An 18,414-nucleotide genomic window follows, 5' to 3' on the forward strand; every position below is an offset into this window, starting at 1 on the left:
GCACACAGAACAAAACCTAACATATGTCAGTCAATACAGGATTGGTCAAATCAATTTGTTACATCCATAAAATAGATTATAAAAATATATTGAAAAGATGAAGTGGATTTATACTTTTTTATAAAAGAAAGTATGAAAACCTTAGTACAATGATCACATTTGTGAAAAAGTGTGAATATTCTATGTTAAACTGTCTTTATTTTTGGAAAGAATTTGGGAAGAAGTATTTTCACTTTATCCATGATACACTGTCACGTATAAATTCATCTGAAAAATGTTATTTCTAAGATTCTGGAAAAGAAAGCATTTCCTCTTTTTCTTTTTCTAATAACAAAAACAATCGTCTCTTTTGGTGGTTACTAGGCAACGCTCGCTGGACCAAACCACCCTCGAAGGTGACGGGGGAGATAGTGTTTTTCTCGATTTGGCCCGAAGGTGGGTGCTCGGACTTCGACGTGGGGCCATCTTTGAGCGGGGCATTGCTGTTTACTGCCTCAGAATGGGAATTAGACTGAGTGTGGTTGCTAGGCAACACTCTGGCACTGTCGCCATCTTTGAGTAGGGCATAGGGTTTACCACTATGAAGACGAAAGCTAGGCTGACTGCGGTTACTAGGCAACGGCGGGCACCGCCGCCATCTTTGCTCAAAACAGCTAGTGTTTTTTTCAATTTGCAATGTAAAACATTATATCCTACCGGATGGTTGCTAGGCAATGACTCGGCACCGTCAGTATATTCAAGCTGGTCTCTTCGTTCTCTTTAAATAAATGGAGTCAAACTACTCCAGGGACAAACTACAAAGCTTCGCAAGTATAATTAGCCGCCATGTTTGTTAGGGGTATAGTGACTTCCGGCTGGAGCGGAAGAGAACCCAACTGGATTTGGGGGAGGTACCGGAATAGGGATTGAGGGTCTGCTTGAGTTGGAGGAAGAAGGCAGCAATTTAGCTCTCTTCCAATCAGCTCCCCATCTCGCCCTCTGGCGGCTCCGGACACCAGGCCGAATTACTGCGATTACTGGCATGCTCCAAGACCGACACTGACTGTCCCCACGTGGAGGGCTACGGGAGGGGGTTCCAAATGGTGGAAGAGGGCACGGGGGGCACTGTGCATCTGCTGTGCCTCGCGTCCTCCAGCGGAGTCCCCCTGTTCTGCAGGAGCAGCCGTGGCGGCGCCCCCGCCCGTCAGCAGGTGGGGCCTTGGACGCCTGGATGTAATAGAAGGGGGTTAGGCGTTTTGACTCCGGTCCTCAAGGGAGCAGGGGCTGTGGTGTTTTCAGTGTTAAGTTTACGGGACTGAGGGGGCAATGGACCAGTAAGCCTGGTTCCCCGAAGGAGGAACTGCCAGGGCATAGGAAAAGAGGACGGGGCTGGGATCTTGGACACTTGGGTCCCAAGGAGGAGGGTACTGGGGGCTCCTGTCTAATGCCTCAACCCCTCCCCAGCTTCCATTCTCTGTCATCGGCTCCCTCAATGGAGTCCACATGTTCGGGCAGAATCTGGAGGTGCAGCTGAGCTCTGCGAGGACGGAGGACACGACCGTGGTGTGGAAAAGCTTCCATGACAGGTCATCAGGCAGGAGCTTGGGATAGGGGGACAGGGCCTGGATGATAGCCCCTGTTGAAGATGACCCTGGAGGCTTTCCAGCTTTCTATTTGGTTGTGGGATCTTTGAATCAGTTATGCTCTCAGATCCCTGAGATCTTCCCTGTAAGAGAGACAGGGAGGATGTATCTGGCATTCTAAGATCAATGGGCAGAACCTACTGTACCCCCTGCCCGGTTTCAGAGGTCTGGACTCATTCTTCCTTCTCACATTCCATTCCCACAGCATCACCCTCATTGTTCTGTCATCCGAGGAGGGTGTCTCTGAGCTGAGGCTGGAGAGGCTACTCCAGATGGTGTTTGGGGCCATGGTGAGACTCCCAGCCCTCTTTTCTCCCAAACCCAGGAATCTGAGCTCTCAGCATCCTTCTCCTTCAGACCTAGGAGTCCAGGCCCCCAACATCCTCCTCCCTCAGAACCCGGGAGTCCTGGCCCTCAGTCCCCGTTGCCAAGGCCCCAAGCTCCCTCTTCCCTCAGACCCAGGAGTTCAGGTTCCAGCCCCTTCTCTCTTAGAACCAGTTATCCAGGTCCCCTACTCTTCTATGTGGTTCTTCTAGGTTCTTCTTGTGGGACTTGAAGAGCTGACCGATATCCGCAACGTAGAGAGACTGAAGAAGGAGTTGAGGGTGAGGCTGCAGGACATGAGGATGGAAAGCTGGGATACCTGAGCACTGCTACTCAGGAACTACAGTTCCCAGCAGCCCCTGGGGCAGCCTGACCCCATGGGTTCTTGGGGCAACTTGTTTGTCTGACCCTGGATCTAGGCCAAGCATTGCCTGTTTTCTGAGGGGAGGCAGGAAGGAGGTCTGTGGCCACCTGGGTCCTAGGCTCCTCCCTTCTCCCTCTGCTAGGCCAGCTACCGCCTTATTGACAGCTTCCTAGGGGACTCGGAGCTCATCGGGGACCTGACCCAGTGTGTGGACTGCGTGATTCCTCCAGACGGGTCCCTCCTGCAGGTATTGGGGACACTGTGGAAACTCTTACATCTATTTCTCTGGCTCAGTCCTCATCCTTGTTCCCCTGGACCATTGTCCCCACCTCTTCCTATCCTCTCCGCTTCTGGTCTGACCCCCACTTGGCCCCCGAAGAATCTTTCTACACCCAGAGCTGGCCCTGTCCCACCTCTGCTCACATCCCTCCTGGGGCCTCCATCTTCCTCAGGACAAGGTCCCAGGCCCTCAGCCTGGTGGCACCCACCAACCTGTTGCTAAATCCACAGCCTCCCTTCACCCAACTGCCACAGGGGCCCCACAGATCCCAACACCTTCCCAGCTTCCCAACCTTGGCACATGCTCTCCCTTCCACCTGGCGCATCTCTGTGTACCCTTCCTTAAATACCGCGCTTGTTGATTTCCCTGGTGTGGCCACCTGCCAGCAGTGTGGCTCTCAGCAGGTGACTTGACTTCCCTGAGCTTCAGTAGGATGTTGATTGTGCCTGCTTGGCACATGCTTGTCTCTTCCCATTCCTTGCCCACCTGGGAAGTCACTGCGCCCCCTGCTCGCATCTCCTGACTTCCAGTCCGCCTGCCTCCCTTACCCAGGAAGCCCTGTCCGGGTTCGCTGAGGCCGCGGGCACAGCCTTCGTCAGTCTGGTGGTGTCGGGCCGGGTGGTGGCAGCAACAGAGGGCTGGTGGCGGCTGGGGACGCCTGAGGCCGTGCTGCTCCCCTGGTTGGTGGGGTCCCTGCCGCCGCAGGCCGCTCGCGACTACCCGGTGTACCTGCCACATGGGAGTCCCACGGTGAGTGGGCGGGACCGGCAGGGGGCGGGGAGGAGTGCGACAAGTGCGCGAAGAGGCGGGATTTGCGATGGAAAGGGACAGCACTGAGGTCAGCCCCGCCTGTGGCCTGCTTCAGGTCCCTCACAGGCTCCTGACCCTGACGCTGCTGCCGGGCCTGGAGCTGTGTCTGCTCTGCGGGCCGCGCCCGCCGCTCAGCCAGTTGTATCCACAGGTGAATCCGCGTCTTGTCTCGCTTCCCCCGCCAATTGCACCCTCTACCCGCAAGCTCCTTCCCTCACCACCCGGCCCTGCGAGCCAGCGGCTTCCTTCCTCCCGCACCCCCCACCCCCGGGCTGCGCTCCAATCTCCTTCACCCCAGCTTGGCCGCGGTTTCGCTCGTCTTCTGTCCTTCGAGGCCGCGCCCCTTCCACAGTCCCTTCTCCCGCCTCTCCTCTCGTACGCCCCGCCCCCGCCGGGCCACGCCCCCTCCCTTTGGTGACTCCCAGACCTCACCCACGGGCCCCGCCTCTTTGTGACCACACCCCACTGACAACGCCCCCTGCAGCTTCTGGAGCGCTGGTGGCAGCCACTGCTGGACCCGCTGCGGGCCTGCCTACCTCTGGGACCCCGACCACTGCCCGATGGCTTCCCCCTGCACACAGACATCCTTGGGTAGGGCTCGGATCGGGAGGAGTGGGTTGGGGTCCCCATCCCCTCTTCCCTGGCCACGACACCCCCTTTCCCACAGGCTGCTGCTCCTCCACCTTGAACTGAAACGTTGCCTCTTTACTGTGGAGCCCCTGAGGGATAAAGGTGACTGAGGACGAGGGCGGGCCCAGGAGGAGTGTGGGCGGGGGGGGGGCTCTCCGTCACCGTGTCTTCTCTGCCAGGGCCTTCCCCCGAAAAGCGCCGGCGCCTCCTCCGCAACTTCTACACCCTGGTCACCGCCACACACTTCCCGCCAGGTCAGTGGCAGGCACAGCGCTCCCACTGCGCAGGCAGAGGCACTGAGTCCCAGGTGGCAGAGGGTGGGGTGAGAGGTAGGGTTGGAGAAACCGGCAGAAGCCAGCATGCCCCGGGCAGTGGTTTTCCTGGAGAACTGAGCATTGACAGACAGGGAGGGAGGGGAAAGGAGGGCCCTGGCTGCTTTCTGAACCTCCTGGGCAATCCTAGCATTTCGTAGTAACTGACACCGAGGCCTCTTCCCTGCCAGTGCTCTTATATGTCACGACTCACTTTATCCTCGCTGGTGAGGATTATCCTGTTACAGCATCACGCTCACGTTACCGATGAGGAAACTGAGGCCCAGCTAATAAGTGGCAGAGCCATGGTTCAAACACAGGCAGTCCGCTCTGTATCAAGCACGCCACCACTCTGCACTGCTGCTGAGAGCCAGGCTTTGCTGACGTCTGGGGTGGGGGGGATGGGGGGAGGATTTCATAGACTCCAGGTTAGGAAGGAAAAACTGTTGTAGAACCCATAAGGCCCCAGAAAGAAACAGGAAGGGACCTGGGGTGGCACTACAACCCCAGTGAAGCCAAGCTCCACCTCAAGGGCCATAGCCCTTGATAGCTGTACGATTCCACCTCTCCGCCAGCTTCCCCCCTGTGAAGCAGGGTGGGGTCCTGGGGGGGACTCCAGCTTGTGTGTTGCAGCCTGGTGTCTGATAAGTGTCAGCTGCATGTTTGTGACTTGTATTGCTAAGAGGATTGCCCGGGGCCGCACACAGCATCCCCAGGAAACCGGCAGTGGCTGGGTGGGAAGAGGGTGGCCTTGTTCAAGTTGCTGACAGCTGGCTATAGTCCAAGGCCCTCCCCTGGCAGGAGGCTCCCCAAGCCTGTGACAAGAGACCCCACAGATTCAGAACTTGGGCCCAGGCTGGGGTGGGGTTTCTGATAGTTAGCATCCTACTTGTCACCTCAGCGCTCCCTGTCCTCTCCCCAGAGCCAGGGCCACTGGAGAAGACAGAAGATGCGGTCCACGGGGCCCCGCTGCCCAGAGCCTGCTACCTTGTGTTGGGGTCCGAGGAACCAGACACAGGATTGCGTCTGGTGGGCCTGCAGCTGGGGCATAGGCGGCTGCTGCTTCTGCTGTATCCTCAGAGTCCCATCCACGGGCTTCGAAACCTGGCCACCCACACGCTGCATGCCCTCACCCCATTTCTTTGACCACCAGGGAGTGGGTGACGGACACAAACATGGGGCTGTTAGCGTCTCTCTGTTTATTCGCTCACAATAATACACAGCCCCTGGACGGGGAGAGGGTGGGAGGGGCTACTCAGGGTGGGGGAGGAGGGGAGGAGGCACCCACTTCCCTGGCCCCTCTCCCCGCTGTGCTTGGAGGGGAAAGGGAGGGAGGGGGCTCCCCCTTACCCCCCACAATGTAAACAGCAGCAGATGAACAAAAATAAAAATACAAAAGGCCGGAGGAAGGTCCCAGGCATCTCCCCCACCCCTGGGGTCTTTCCTGTCACCAGTGGAGGTCCCCCATCCACCCCATCCACCAAAGCTGCCTCAGTTCTAGGAGCTGCCCAGCGCCGGCCACGTCCCCGGGGGCAGAGTCCAGGGCTCAGAACTGCTGCGCCAGTAGCTCACACAGGTGACGGGAGACAGGCTCCTTGCTGGTGCGCAGGGTCAGCCGGTACATCTGGGTGGGGGAAATTGGGGGGAGGACTCAGAGGGGATGGGGCAGGCCACATGGGAGGGGACAGAGAGCCCAGGTAGAGGGGGATTCAGAGGAGATAAAAGGAGAGAGAAGGGTGACGGGATCAGAACAGTGACAGAAGAGACAAGAGGTCACCAGAGAGGAGGAAGACGAAAGAGGCCAAGAAAGATGGAAAGGATATGAAGGCCGGAAATCAGGCAGGGAAAGGGAGAGGGAGAGGAAGACCACAGGAAGGGGACAGGAGGGAGCTAATGGTGGAGACAGGAACAGAGACGGGGGCGGTGAGGCAGGAGGGGTGGGCGCAGGGAGCCGGACAGCCAGGAGCCCTTCCTGTGGGCCTCGGGACCTCCCGCACCAACTCACCTGGGCCTGGGCGTTGGGCTCCAGCCGGAGCAGACAGCCCACCTGCAGGGCTTTAGTCTGGATGATCCCAGCCCCCACGAAGTTCTCAGGGTTGGGGTCCACATTGTCCAGGAGAGCAGAGCCAAACCCCAGAAGCTGGGCAGAGAAAAGCAGCCGTCAGGGTGGCAGAGCTGTTAGCGCCCACACCGCGGCATCCCGGTTCCCAGAAACCCTTGGGGCTGGAAATTGGCCCCACTTTACAGATGGGAAAACAGAAGCTCCCGAAACACGCCCCTGGTCTCTCACCTTGGCCTTAGTAACCTCAGCGTCCATGGGGTGGTTGGCTTTGAAGATTTTCTGTGCCTCTTGTTGAGGCCTGGGGGTGGCGGAAGGTTCAGGTCAGCAACCTGGAGGCCCGCCCCCCCCTCCCCCAGCGGCCTCGTTCTCGGCCCCGCCCCGCCGCTCACAGGCTCAGCTGCTTCCAGCGCTGGAAGAAGTCCTGGGCCGCCATCTCTGTTGGCTGGAAGAACTTGTTGATGGTCACCGGGAGCTTCAGGGTGAGGGACTGGGGGGCGCCACCGTACCTGGGGCGGGAGGTGGCAGGGCTGTCAAGCCCCGCCCCTCGGCCCGGAAGCCCCGCCCCTCAGGAAGGGCCGCGCCTGACTCACCGGAAGCGCACAGACAGCAGCGGGGGCGTCAGAAAGTCCCGCAGACACTCGATGTTGAGCACCTGCTGCACCTGCGCCCCGCCGTCCACCTGCGCCGCCACGCGCTTGGTCTGCACGGCCAGCTGTGCCCGCCCGTGGTCAAGGAAGCCAGAGACAGAAAAGGTGGCCCGAAGCGGTCTTGGACATGAACCCCTGGCTTCCCAGCAGCCCCAGCCTGCGATCCTGGACTCACCCTAAAAGGCCCAGCTACAAAGTTCCTCCTATGCAACCTCTGCCCTGCCCCCTAAGTGCCGTGCCTCCTCTGGCCTTTCATAGTGGTCTCAGTGGCCTTATTGTGCGGCACAAGTCACACTGCATTGAGACATAATAGCATTGACTTGAGAGACTGACTTGGCTTTGAATCCCAGCTCTTACCACCTGGGTGACTGTGGACAAGTCACGTAACCTCTCTCAGCCCCCTCTACAAAGTGGACACGTGCTAAAATGTCCTTAGGAGTCGATGAAATAATCCATTACGAGTATTTGTCAGTGTGTTTGGCACACGGTCAGCACCCAAAGATGGCGGTAATTAGTGGCCTCATCCTTTGCATTCGCGTCCACAACCCATGTGCAAGGAGCCGGTTTTATGCATCTCTCGCCTCCACCCCATTCCTGGCACGGAGCTGTCTACAGGAGCTTTCTAGACCCCCAGGTCTGGCTCCCGAGTGCAGGGGGTCCTGGCATCGTGGGCATGGAGACCAGTGGAGAACAAATCTAGGCCATTAAAGGTGCCTGACAGGGCTGAACTGAGAACTGAGGCCCTGAGCAGGTGGGGTTCTGGAGGTAACACCTCCTGCTCATCGTCTTGTGGTCATCTCCTGTCCTACAGATGAAGACACTAAATCTCAGAGAAGTAACCACATGCCCAAGCCCTCCCAGTAAGAGGGGCCAAGCTGGAGCCAGGGGGCTGCGCCACGCCTGAGAGGATATGAGTCTGGAGGTCTCCCGGGTGGACGACAGTGGGCGAGAAGTTCTGGAACTGCACCGAGGTCTTGTTGCCATAGAAGAGATACATACGGCCTGCGGTGGGTGGGGGAGGCAGGGCTCCATCCGAGTTCCTCTGACCCCCTTTGCCAGCCACCACCCAAGCCAAGGTCGCCCTCCCGCCCCGCCCCCACAGTCCACCGGATGCACCCAGGTTCTGCCGGAACTCTGACTTCACTCCAATCTGCAGCAGCTGGTTCTCAAACAGGACCCCGTTGTTCTTGCACACAAACCTGCGTAGGGGTGGCAGCGAGCTCAGGATGACAGGGGTACCTGTCTGTGCCTGGCTTGGGCTCCCTACTTGTCCCTGTTCCCCTTCTCCATCTCCCCCAGGACTCACTTGTTCAGCAGTTCATCGGCCTCTGGAATGGGAGGGCCGATGTCCTCGGGACCGGGGCTGGAGGCGGAGAGAGGAGTGAGATGGGAAGGGACTTGAGGGGCTGGAGGGAAGGACCCAGAGCTAATGGGTGTGAGACAAGCCCTGCAAGGCCAGAACCCCAGAACCACATACCCAGACTCCTCACATAGCCTCAAAGAACCCCAAAAGACCAGCAGTTGCCTCGAATGCAAATGGGACCCTGGCATGTACCCTCAAGTTTCACTCTCCTCCCAAGTCCCTGTCTCTGCCACTCAGCAGGAACCCCCTGACAACAGCTCCCAGCCCCTTAACCCTCCCTGCGGACACCGGACACCAGAGTCTGCCCCCGGTCCCCCAGGCCACCCCTTACTCAGCAGCCGGAGCTGGGTCAGCCAGCAAAGCCATGGGGCTCTCAGGGGCAGGCGGCTCCAGCTCGCTGGGCCATCCAATCCCAGAGCAGACAAGAGAAGACAGACGTGGCAGGCAGCCAATCCCAGAGAGGCAGCAAGAAGGCCAAAGAGAGAGAGAGAGAAGGAGGAGGGAAGGAGAGAAGGAAGAGCAGGCTGAGAAACGGTGATGGGAAAGGACAACAAAGGGTGGCCGGGGTCAGCAGAGTCCAGGGTGGCCGGAGGGAGGGAGGGAGCGACGAGGCCAGGGCAGGGGAGGCAGCAGCGGGGCTGGCAAAGGCGGCAGGGACAGGGAGAGGAGCAAGCGCGGAGGTGGGAGGGGCTGAGCGGAGAGAGGGCAGCGGCTGAGAAGGGACAGCCCAGGGTCGCCAGAGAAGAGGCCCGGCCCACGCAGGGGTACCTGAGGAAGGCCTCCTCGGGGGTGGGCCCCAGGCTGGGCTGGGCTGCTGGGCCATCGAAGACATCCACCAGGAGGTTCCCTGCGCTGGCAGGAGCCGGGGGTGCGGCTGGGGGAGGGGCTGCCCGCAGCCCCAGGAGGTCGGCGGAGGGCGAGGGCGTCGACTGCAGGGAGCGCAGGTGACGGTGAGAAGGATCAGCCCGGCCAGCCCCGGCCCCGCCGGCCTTGCAGGGCCCACCCTGTGGGACTCACCACGGTGCTGGGAGTGGGCTCCACACCTCCATTGATGTCGTTGCTGCTGGGGTCCCTGCGGCCATCATCGAGGGCGCTGCCGGCCCCTGGCCCCTTCTTACGTTTCAGCTTGGCCAGGATGGACGACTCGCGCTCAGGGAAGGGGGGCATCTCCTCCAGCACTGTGGCCTGGCGGGGTTGGGGTGGGGGCAGGTCAGTTCCAGTCACGAGGAGAAGAGGGAGGGCAGGGGCAGGGGCAGGGGTCCAGGGCTCTGACCAGGACGTCGGTGCTGGCCACCGAGCTGAGGGTGAGGTACTCCACGGCCCGCTGCTGCAGCTCCACGTCGGCGTTGCGCAGCTGGGAGCCGGCCCGCAGCACACCCTGGATGGTGGCCTTGGTCTCGGGGAAGAGGTTGATGAACTTGATGTAGGTAGACAGCAGCAGGGCCCGCGTCGCCACGCTGCACAGGTGGAACTTGGAGTGCAGCAGGGAGAACTGCACCGGGGGGCTGCGTGGGGGGCGGGCATCAGTGAGGGGCCGGGCTCCACTGCTGTCTCCCAGAAACCCCGCGAGAGCTGCCACCTCCCTCAGATGAACCCTTCCCAGGACCCCACACTGGCTCCAGGGGACTGAGAGTCCCCGAGGCTGAAGGGCAGTGGCCACTTTAATGCTTGGTCCCAGAGTCTTCTGGTTCCCTTACCCTGACAGGTGGTTGGGGCGAGAGGCCGAGAGGATTCCTAGAACCCCATCGTCACCAGTCCTGAGGCTCCCAGGAGTCCCCCAAACCCCAGATCCCTCAGAAGCACATGTGTTCACTCACAGCCTAAGATTCCCTCACCTGGACCGGGGGTCCCCAGCAATCAGGTTCCCAAACTCCCCAAGGATGTAGCCGCCGACCTTCACCATGTTCTCGTGACAGGCTGGGGCCTGGAGTGCCTAGGAGGGCAGGGGAGGGGCGTGGCGGGGACCAGGATGAGCGCCCTGCTTTGGAGCATTCAGCATGTGCAACCTACTGCCTGGTGGAACCCTCACAGCGCTACGATGTGGCTGGGGTTATAGGTGGGGAAACTGAGGCACAGAGAGGGTAAGTGACTGGCTTGAGCTCACAGGTAATGAAATGGAGCGTCCCTGGGCCCCCTGCCCAGGACAGAGGGAGACTACCACGATCTGGGGACAGGCGACTACATGCTGGGTGCCCTACGCCTGTGCCCTGCAGACTCCTCACAGCAGGTCTGTGAAGCCACAGCCCCCGGGTCCCTGGGGTGGCCCAGAGAGGTAAAGGCACTGCACAGAGGTCCCAGCGATGCAGAAGAGGAGGCAGGATGGTGGCCCGGGGCTGGCAGCCTCCATCCCCGGCTGTCCTCACTCTGCCTCGAGGTCCTGTCACGGGGGTCAGGGTGAGGGAGGCACGCTGACCTCAAAGACTGTCTTGGCAGCGTAGCCCTGGACGTCGTCACGGTTGGTGACAATCTGTAGCACACGGTACCACACCTCTTCGCTCACGTAGTCGCCCGCGATGCGGATGAGGTTGAGAATGGTGTCCACATACCAGCTGTAGTCCACTGCATACTTCTCGGCCAGGATGGCCACCTTCAGGACCTGCCGCCGGGAGGGAGGGCACGTGGGCGTGTGTGTACGTGTGAGTGCGCGTGCGCCCACGGGGGCGGGGGGCTTGCACTCCCCTGGACCTGGGCTTACCACTGCCTCTGTGGGGAGACCCGGGGTCCGGGCCCCCAGCCCCTCCTCCCCCAGACACAGGGGCCCGCGCCACAGGACTCACAATCTCTTCACGGATGGCGTAGTCAGCCGTCTCCAGGTACCGGAGCATCTCCGACACGATCTGCTTGGCGTTGCTGCGGTCGCACATGGCGTAGAGGAGGTCGGCCGCCCGCTGCCGCACGCTGACGTCCCGCTCCGTCTGAGGGAGAAGAGCAGGGCCTGGGGTGTGTTCTAGGCTCCCTCTGGACACAGGGCTGGCCACCAAAGGGCCTCTGAGCCCCTGGCCTCTCTGAGGGGGCGGAGGGCCGGGGGCAGGCTCCGAGAGGGCGCACCTTGAGAGCGTTGATGACAGTGTCGATGTGCGTCTTGACGGCCTCGTGGGAGAACTCGGAGCTGGCCAGCGTGCACATGCTCTCCAGGGCCAGGTAGCGCAGGTTGGTCTCCCGGTGCTGCAGGAACTGGCCCAGCTGGTTACAGGCCCGCACCAGGAGGTTGGGCTCACTGCCGGGGGTGGCCGTAGAGAGGGCGGCATGGGAGAAACAGAGATGGAGACTGAGGAGGAGGACTCGGGCCACCTCTGCACCTAGGTCTTAACTCCTGCCTGACCCAGCCCTACGTCCTGGTCCTGACCCTCCTGGTGACCCACACATCTGGGGGTGGGTATTCAGTGATTCCGCCCCTCAGGGAAGGCCCCGCACTGACCTCACAGGGTAACACCTCACTTCTCCGCCCACCTCCTGCCTAGAAGTCGGGATTCCCAGCCCCTGCCCCAGGACCCAGGAGTCAGGCCTCCAGCCCCTCTTTCCCAGCCCGGGCATCGGGTCCCACTGGGCCCAGGTGGGCACCTGTCGTAGTGGATGATGAGGCTGATGGTCTCGAAGAGGATGGCGTTCTTGGCGTTGGAGTGCTGCACCTTCTTGGACTTGGGGGGCTCCTGGGCCTTGTTGAGCACAGTCTCCAGACACTCCACCAGCCGCCCCTTCACGGCAGCATCCTCTGGGGAAACAGGGCACGAGGTGGCTGAGCGCCGCGCCCGCCCAGCCCACCTGCTGGGACAGTGGCCACACCACCGCTCTGTCGTGCCTGGAAGAGCTTGGGCTGTCTCCAACCTGAAGGAGCCCTGCAGGTCCCCAGGGGAGGTGACAGGAGACAGCAGATACATCTCCAGACCTGGGTTCTCATCCTGCTGTGCTCTAACCCTGCTAGGCAGGAGGTACCACCCTGTGAGCCTCAGTTTCCCCTCCTGCAGCGCTGATGCCCTATAGATTTCTCACAGAGCAAAGAAAGCTCCAGGAACCTTCCCCAGAGACACCCCCAAACCCAGGCCTTCCCAAGGACCAGTCTGAATGTGGAGCCACCTCTGACGAGGATGCGCTGGCTGTTCAGTGGCCTGCCTGGAACAAGACCCCTGCGTGCACACTCGGTGCCAGGCGCGTGCCTGGGGGCTAGGAGTTCAAAGGTGAGAAAGCACAGCCAGGGACCCCCTGCTAGCTCCCTCAGCGTGAGACAGACAGACGGATGCTGATCACTGCCATTTTCTGCAATGTGATGTGTGATCAAGTGTATAGAACAGCTGTCTGGGATTCTAACAAAAAACGTTGCCCCCAAATCTCTCAGGACATGAACCAGCTAGAGGAACAAACTAAGGGACACCACAGGCAGCATCAGCCAAATCCAGACCTCAGGACACACAGCTACACAGCTCCCCTGGCTTCTCCAAAAACAGGTGGGGTGGGTTATGTTAGACTAGAAGAAATTTGGGGGCTGGGGAGAGAAAAAAAATTTAAAAAGTTAAATGACACCGTGGAGTTATTTTGAGTCTTCTTAGGTATGATAATGGCACTGTGGTTTTGTAGTGTTCTTGGTCTTAGGGGACATATGGGGAAATATCTGGGAGTTGGGGGAGTGTTTTGATGTCTGCAATTTGCTTTCAAGTAGTTCAGCCGAGGGCGAGTGAGCGAGAGTGCAGAACAGCAAGGTGTTAACAATCACTGCTGAGTCTAGGTAGAGGGTCTCCAGTGTTTGCTATACTGTTCTCTCAAGTTATCTTTATGTTTGGAATTTCATTATTGCTTAGAGATGGGGTCTTGCTATGTTGCCCAGGCTGGAGTGCAGTGGCTAGTCACAGATGTCATCATAGCTCACTGCAGCCTCAAACTCCTGGGCTCCAGCGATCCTCCCACCTCAGCCTCCTGAGTAGCTGGGACTACAGGTGTGGGCACTGTGCCCGGCTTATGATTTAAGTTCTTTTTTTTTTTTTTTGAGACAGAGTCTCACTGTGTTGCCCAGGCTAGAGTGCCTTGGCGTCATCCTAGCTCACAGCAACCTCAAACTCCTGGGCTCAAGCAATCCTTCTGCCTCAGCCTCCCGAGTAGCTGGGACTACAGGCATGCGCCACCATGCCCGGCTAATTTTTTCTATATATTTTTAGTTGTCCAATTAATTTCTTTCTATTTTTAGTAGAGACGGGGTCTCGCTCTTGCTCAGGCTGGTTTCGAACTCCTGAGCTCAAACAATCTGCCCGCCTCAGCCTCCCAGAGTGCTAGGATTACAGGCATGAGCCACCACGCCTGGCCCTGATTTAAGTTCTTCATAATAAAACACTGGGGCAAAAGCTAATGTCAGGGAGTAAAGAGTGTAATTCTTCCAGATTAAAAGTGATTGTGAGACATATTAATAATAATCAAGTCTGGGCTGGGCACAGTGGCTCATGCGTGTCATCCCAGCACTTGGGAGGCCAAGGTGGGAGGACTACTTGATGTCAGGCTGTTGAGACTAGCCTGGGCAAGATAGTGAGACCCCGTCTCTACAAAAAAATAGAAAAATTAGCTGGCTATGGTGGCATACACCTGTAGTCCAGCTACTCGGGAGGCTGAGGCAGGAGGATGGCTTGAGCCCAAGAGTTCGAGGCGACAGTAAGCTATGATCACGCCACTGCACTCCCTGGGCAACAGAGGGAGATCCTGTCTCTAAAACATTTTTTTAAAAAAATCAAATTTGATAGTTGTGCCTTGATTAGATCCTACTTTGAACCAACTCTAAAAGGCATTTTGGGAAAAATTAAGAAAATGTACAGTGCGTATCAGAAAACAGGAGGGAACTGTTCATTTTGAGTGTAACAAGAGAATTACTGTTGTGAATGAAAATGCCCAGTTTTTAGGAATGTAGAACTAAATATTTAAAGGTAAAACATCAGGATATCTGTAACTTCTTAATATTTCAGGAAAAAAACAGGAGCATGAACACAGATAAACTGTGAGGTCTAGGTAATGGAATCTCTACTTCTCTGTATGCTGGGAAACTTTTCATAATAAAATTACTTGGCAATAACTTGGAGGTTGCCCATCACCATCTGCTGAAAAGGGGTGGCACAGGCTTGCGGGTTCTCCTAGTCCAAGCCCAGAGCAGGGCCATATCTTCAATTCGGTTGGAAGAAGTGAGGTACCTGCCCTGGGCATACCCCAAAATTACCAGCTGGGGCTTCGGAGGTGGAAGTGGCCTTAGCGCAACCTAAGCCCTTCCTTACAGGATGAAAAAGGCCCAGAGAAGGCATGAGACTTCCCTTGGGCTACACAGCAGAATCCATCATGGCTTCACAAGCAGGGAGGGGCCTCTGGCGTCACCTGCCTCATAGGCTCAATCACGGCGTGTGCACACACGCACATATAGAGTGCGCAGACACATGCACACTCACAAGCAAACAGACACACAGATATGCCCAGATGTGCAGACACACAGACACGCACCCAGGTACACATGTGCACACATGAGCTATGCTAATTCAAATAGTACGGCCACAGGCTGCGTGGCCCTGGGCAGGGAACTCCCCCTCCAAGCCTTGGGTTTCCTCACCTGTAAAATGGGCGTGATAATAGCCCCAGCCACGGTGCTGGAGCGAGCCGGGACAGCAGGGGCCCTGGCCCGCAGCAGGGGAGCAGCCACGTGTCTGATCCTTGGTGCTGAGCAGGGGGGGCTCCGAGATCAGGGCTGCCCGCCCCCCTCCCCCACTGCAGCCACGTAACAGAGGCTAGAGGCACCACACCAGCCTGGGAGAAATCCTGACCCGGAGCCCCAGCCCCGCCTGCCCTGCCATGGGCTTGGAGGTCCCCAGATCCTGGCGACGAGCAGCCCGGGGGCTCGGCATTACCTGGCGGCGGGTAGCACTGCAGCAGCCGCAGGAGCTTCACTGAGAGCCAGGGCGCCGGGACAAAGTAGTAGGTGTAGTCCTGGAGGTCTGTGGAGGCCGAGGAGACGATCTGGGGGCAGAGGACGGGCGAGGAATGGGTGGGGACAGGCTGGGGATGGGGGCATGTCACCTGCATGCTGGGGAGGAGCAAACTGCCTTCCAAGGGCAGCGCTGTCAGTGCCACGGTTTTAGGGAGCGGGAAACTGAGGCTCAGGGAGGGGGGCGAGGAAGCCTCGGGCAGACACACAGGTGCACACGTGCGTACAGAATTGGGGAACTAAGCCCAGGGCTGGTGGATTTTTCCAAGTAACGCTGGTGCCAGGTGGGCAGGACGTCTCTGCTGATTGCCTTCTGTGTGACAGTCCCTGCCCCAGGCCAGGTCCTCGCTCTGAGCCTCTCACCGGCCCAGGCTGCCTCTGTTAGAGCACACATCACACTGGCTCCAGGGGGGTGACTTGCCCTCAAGACTGGAAGCTACTCAGGGGCAGGAATTGGGCCCAACTGGGTCCCTGGGCCTAATCCAAGGTCAGATAGGAAGCAGGTTCAGGGAAAAGGTGGCGAATTAGTAAAAGATCCAAAGATCATGTGACTTTTGTCCTCATGGCAAACTCCTACTCGACCTTTAAAACCCCTTTTTCAGAAAGCTCTGTGCCACCTCCATGCTGGTATGTGGCCCTGTCCCTACTGTCACTGTGTCTCCTGCACCAGCCTGGCATACAGGAGTATTCAGATGTGTGGGAAATGAATGAAACAATGACTGAATGAGTGAGCGGTGTGTTGTTCTCTTTGTCTGAGAATCCAGCCCTCTTCCTACCTGCTCGGGAAACACTTTCACGTACTCCAAGCTTCAATTCAGAGATCGCCTCCCCCAGGAAGCCTTCCTGGACTCACAGGCTGGGTTAAATGGCTCCTATGCTACCTCCATTATAGCACAAACCACCCTTTTGTGATAATCCGTGACTGAGTCACCTCCCCTGCTACACACCCCTCTCCCCAGCGGGACAGGGAGCTCCTTGAGTGCACAGCTTGGGTCTGACTCATCTGTGTCCCTGGTGTCATCCCACACAGAGCCCGGCACGCAGGCCTCAGGGGATGTTCTCAGGACACGAGCGAAGGAGGTGAGAGGGACGGGAGGCCGGAAGGAAGGAGACAGATGGGTAGGGAGTTGGGGAACAGGAAGAACAGACAGGAGGGCAGCTCTGGCTTCCCAGGGCCCAGGCTGCCCGGCCCTGCTCTGAGCACTTTATTCACAGCAGCTATGGTGTGAGGCGGGCGCTGGTATCGTCCCATGAACAGATGGGGCCACTGAGGCCCAGGAAGGTGAAGCCACTTGCCCAGGTCCACCCAGCCAGGAAGTGGCCAAGTGAGGATGAAGCCAGCTCAGAGCCTGGGTTTGTAACCACTGGGCTGGGAAGCCTCTCAGGGAGAGAGAGGGGGGACCAGCGAGGTGTTGGAGGGCACAGGGACACTAGGGCCCCTCCCACAGCCAGCACCTAGACCGCACCTACCCGGCTCAGGCGAGACACGGCCAAGGAGATGCACGTCTTAAAGTCGTCCGGGTTCTTCTTGCAGAGACAGGTGATGAGGCTGACAGCGGCCGTGACGACGCCCTGCAGGGGGCAGGTGAGGCGGGTCAGGGCCCGGGCAGGGTCCGACTGCGGACAGGTCTCCAGGCTGAGCATCTGAGAGCAGAGGCTTTGGGGCAGGGCGGGTTGTGTGTGCAGTCAGGAGGATGTGCATGTGTGTCGTGTATGTGATTCGGGTGGGGTAAGGAGGCCTTAGGACCATGGCCAGCACGGACCTGGGTGTCTGGGGTGCCCCTGGGAGAGTCGCAGGCACGCAGGTAAGGAGCGGTGGGTCGGTGGGGACTACAGAAGGACTGGGAGGACTCGGGGAGGGACAAAGGTAGGGAACTCTGGGAATCCAGGGGTGGAGAGGGGAGGAGGGTTGTCTCTGGGCAGCTGGGGGGGTCTTGGGGACACGGGGCCTCACCATGTGCTGGTCATTGAGCAGGTGCACCACGCGGGCTGTCCACTCGCCCATGGGCACCAGGTCGGGCGAGGCCTTGTAGAGCCGCAGCAGGCACAGGGCCGCGCTCTGCTTCACGCTGTCCATGCTGTCCCTGTGGGGACACAACGCAGGACAGGGGCGGCTGGAGTCAGCGGGACCCCAGCGCTGCACACCTCCCCTCCTCTCTTGCTCCTCCCAGGAAGGGCGCAAGTGGCCGCAAGAGTACAGAGAGCCAGGTGGACCCAGGATGCAATCTGGCAATGCTCATCGCCACCAGGACTCAGGTTTCCTCCTGCAGAAGGGGCGGCATCCCGGTAACCTCGGGGGTCACTGGCAGGGCTAAGCACGGTCACCCACTCGCCAAGCACGCAGCGGGCGCCTGCGGGCACCGGGCACCACGCGGGCGCTATGGATCGAGGGGGGCAGTTGGTCCCAGGGCTCGTGCTCCCGGGGCTCAGACGCCAGCCAGGGCAATCAGCCTCCGCACAGACACACACACCGGTCACTGCCGGGGTCTGTGCTACCGACAAACTGAGGCCAGCACGCAGAGTGCTGGGGACACTATTTTGGAGGAAGGCCCCTCTGATAAGGTGACAGGGGAACAGAAAACCGTGTAACTCGATGAGGAGAGAAGAAGATCCTCTGCAACAGAACGCCCAGGCGGAGGGAACAGCCTGTGCCCAGGCCCCGAGCCAGGCTCGGCCTGTGCACGGAAGGGGTGGCGAGGAGGCTGGGTGGCTGCGGCGGGCGACAGGGCCGCAGACAGGACGGGGAGGAAACAGAGGGCCAGACCGTGCAGGGCCTCGTGGGCCACGGCAGGGACTTTGCTTTACCCAGCGGGAGCTGGGAGCCGCTGCGGTGGGCAGAGAAGCAACGTGATGCTAACGCAACAGCACTGAAAGCTACTGCCTAGAGCCCTCCAGCCTGCCCGGCGCTACCACGGGCCCCTGCATGGATTAACGCGTTGATTTTATCTTCATGACAAACTGAGAAAACGGGTACTGTCGCTGATGGCCATTCCCAGATCTGACTTTGGTGGCTGTGTGGGTGAGAAATGGTTACATTCTGGATACATCTTTTTTTTTTTTT

At 59.1% G+C, this 18,414-nt stretch overlaps 2 protein-coding genes across 3 annotated transcripts in view; one reads left to right on the top strand and one right to left on the bottom strand.

The window, feature by feature from the left end:
- Positions 1 to 876: 876 nt before the first annotated feature.
- FUZ (fuzzy planar cell polarity protein) lies at positions 877 to 5,767 on the top strand. Of its 2 annotated transcripts, XM_012643209.1 has the most exons (11): positions 877 to 1,190; positions 1,444 to 1,565; positions 1,828 to 1,912; positions 2,159 to 2,227; positions 2,453 to 2,557; positions 3,143 to 3,340; positions 3,456 to 3,551; positions 3,885 to 3,991; positions 4,068 to 4,132; positions 4,210 to 4,284; positions 5,264 to 5,767. In XM_012643209.1, the coding sequence occupies exons 1-11, from the start codon at positions 1,080 to 1,082 to the stop codon at positions 5,485 to 5,487; spliced, it is 1,257 nt and encodes a 418-aa protein (XP_012498663.1). In that variant the 5' UTR covers positions 877 to 1,079; the 3' UTR covers positions 5,488 to 5,767. The 2 variants fall into 2 exon arrangements, with proteins under 2 accessions (XP_012498663.1, XP_012498664.1); XM_012643210.1 differs by lacking the exon at positions 3,143 to 3,340.
- AP2A1 (adaptor-related protein complex 2, alpha 1 subunit) overlaps positions 5,524 to 18,414 on the bottom strand; it is a 36,503-nt gene continuing 23,612 nt past the window's right edge. The window contains exons 5-23 of the mRNA XM_012643208.1: positions 17,308 to 17,437; positions 16,824 to 16,925; positions 15,277 to 15,385; positions 11,975 to 12,125; positions 11,462 to 11,630; positions 11,191 to 11,328; positions 10,827 to 11,009; positions 10,249 to 10,346; positions 9,687 to 9,918; positions 9,431 to 9,598; positions 9,182 to 9,342; positions 8,357 to 8,413; positions 8,167 to 8,249; positions 7,963 to 8,052; positions 6,994 to 7,117; positions 6,793 to 6,909; positions 6,632 to 6,701; positions 6,347 to 6,481; positions 5,524 to 5,965 (exon numbers count right to left, since the gene is read on the bottom strand). Coding sequence (XP_012498662.1) covers positions 5,888 to 5,965; positions 6,347 to 6,481; positions 6,632 to 6,701; positions 6,793 to 6,909; positions 6,994 to 7,117; positions 7,963 to 8,052; positions 8,167 to 8,249; positions 8,357 to 8,413; positions 9,182 to 9,342; positions 9,431 to 9,598; positions 9,687 to 9,918; positions 10,249 to 10,346; positions 10,827 to 11,009; positions 11,191 to 11,328; positions 11,462 to 11,630; positions 11,975 to 12,125; positions 15,277 to 15,385; positions 16,824 to 16,925; positions 17,308 to 17,437 — 2,395 coding nt within the window. The 3' untranslated portion in view covers positions 5,524 to 5,887. The remainder of the gene's footprint in view (positions 5,966 to 6,346; positions 6,482 to 6,631; positions 6,702 to 6,792; positions 6,910 to 6,993; positions 7,118 to 7,962; positions 8,053 to 8,166; positions 8,250 to 8,356; positions 8,414 to 9,181; positions 9,343 to 9,430; positions 9,599 to 9,686; positions 9,919 to 10,248; positions 10,347 to 10,826; positions 11,010 to 11,190; positions 11,329 to 11,461; positions 11,631 to 11,974; positions 12,126 to 15,276; positions 15,386 to 16,823; positions 16,926 to 17,307; positions 17,438 to 18,414) is intronic.

Source organism: Propithecus coquereli, unplaced genomic scaffold, assembly GCF_000956105.1.
Source record: "Propithecus coquereli isolate 6110/MARCELLA unplaced genomic scaffold, Pcoq_1.0 Scaffold193, whole genome shotgun sequence".
In the NCBI taxonomy this organism is placed as follows: Eukaryota; Metazoa; Chordata; class Mammalia; order Primates; family Indriidae; genus Propithecus; species Propithecus coquereli.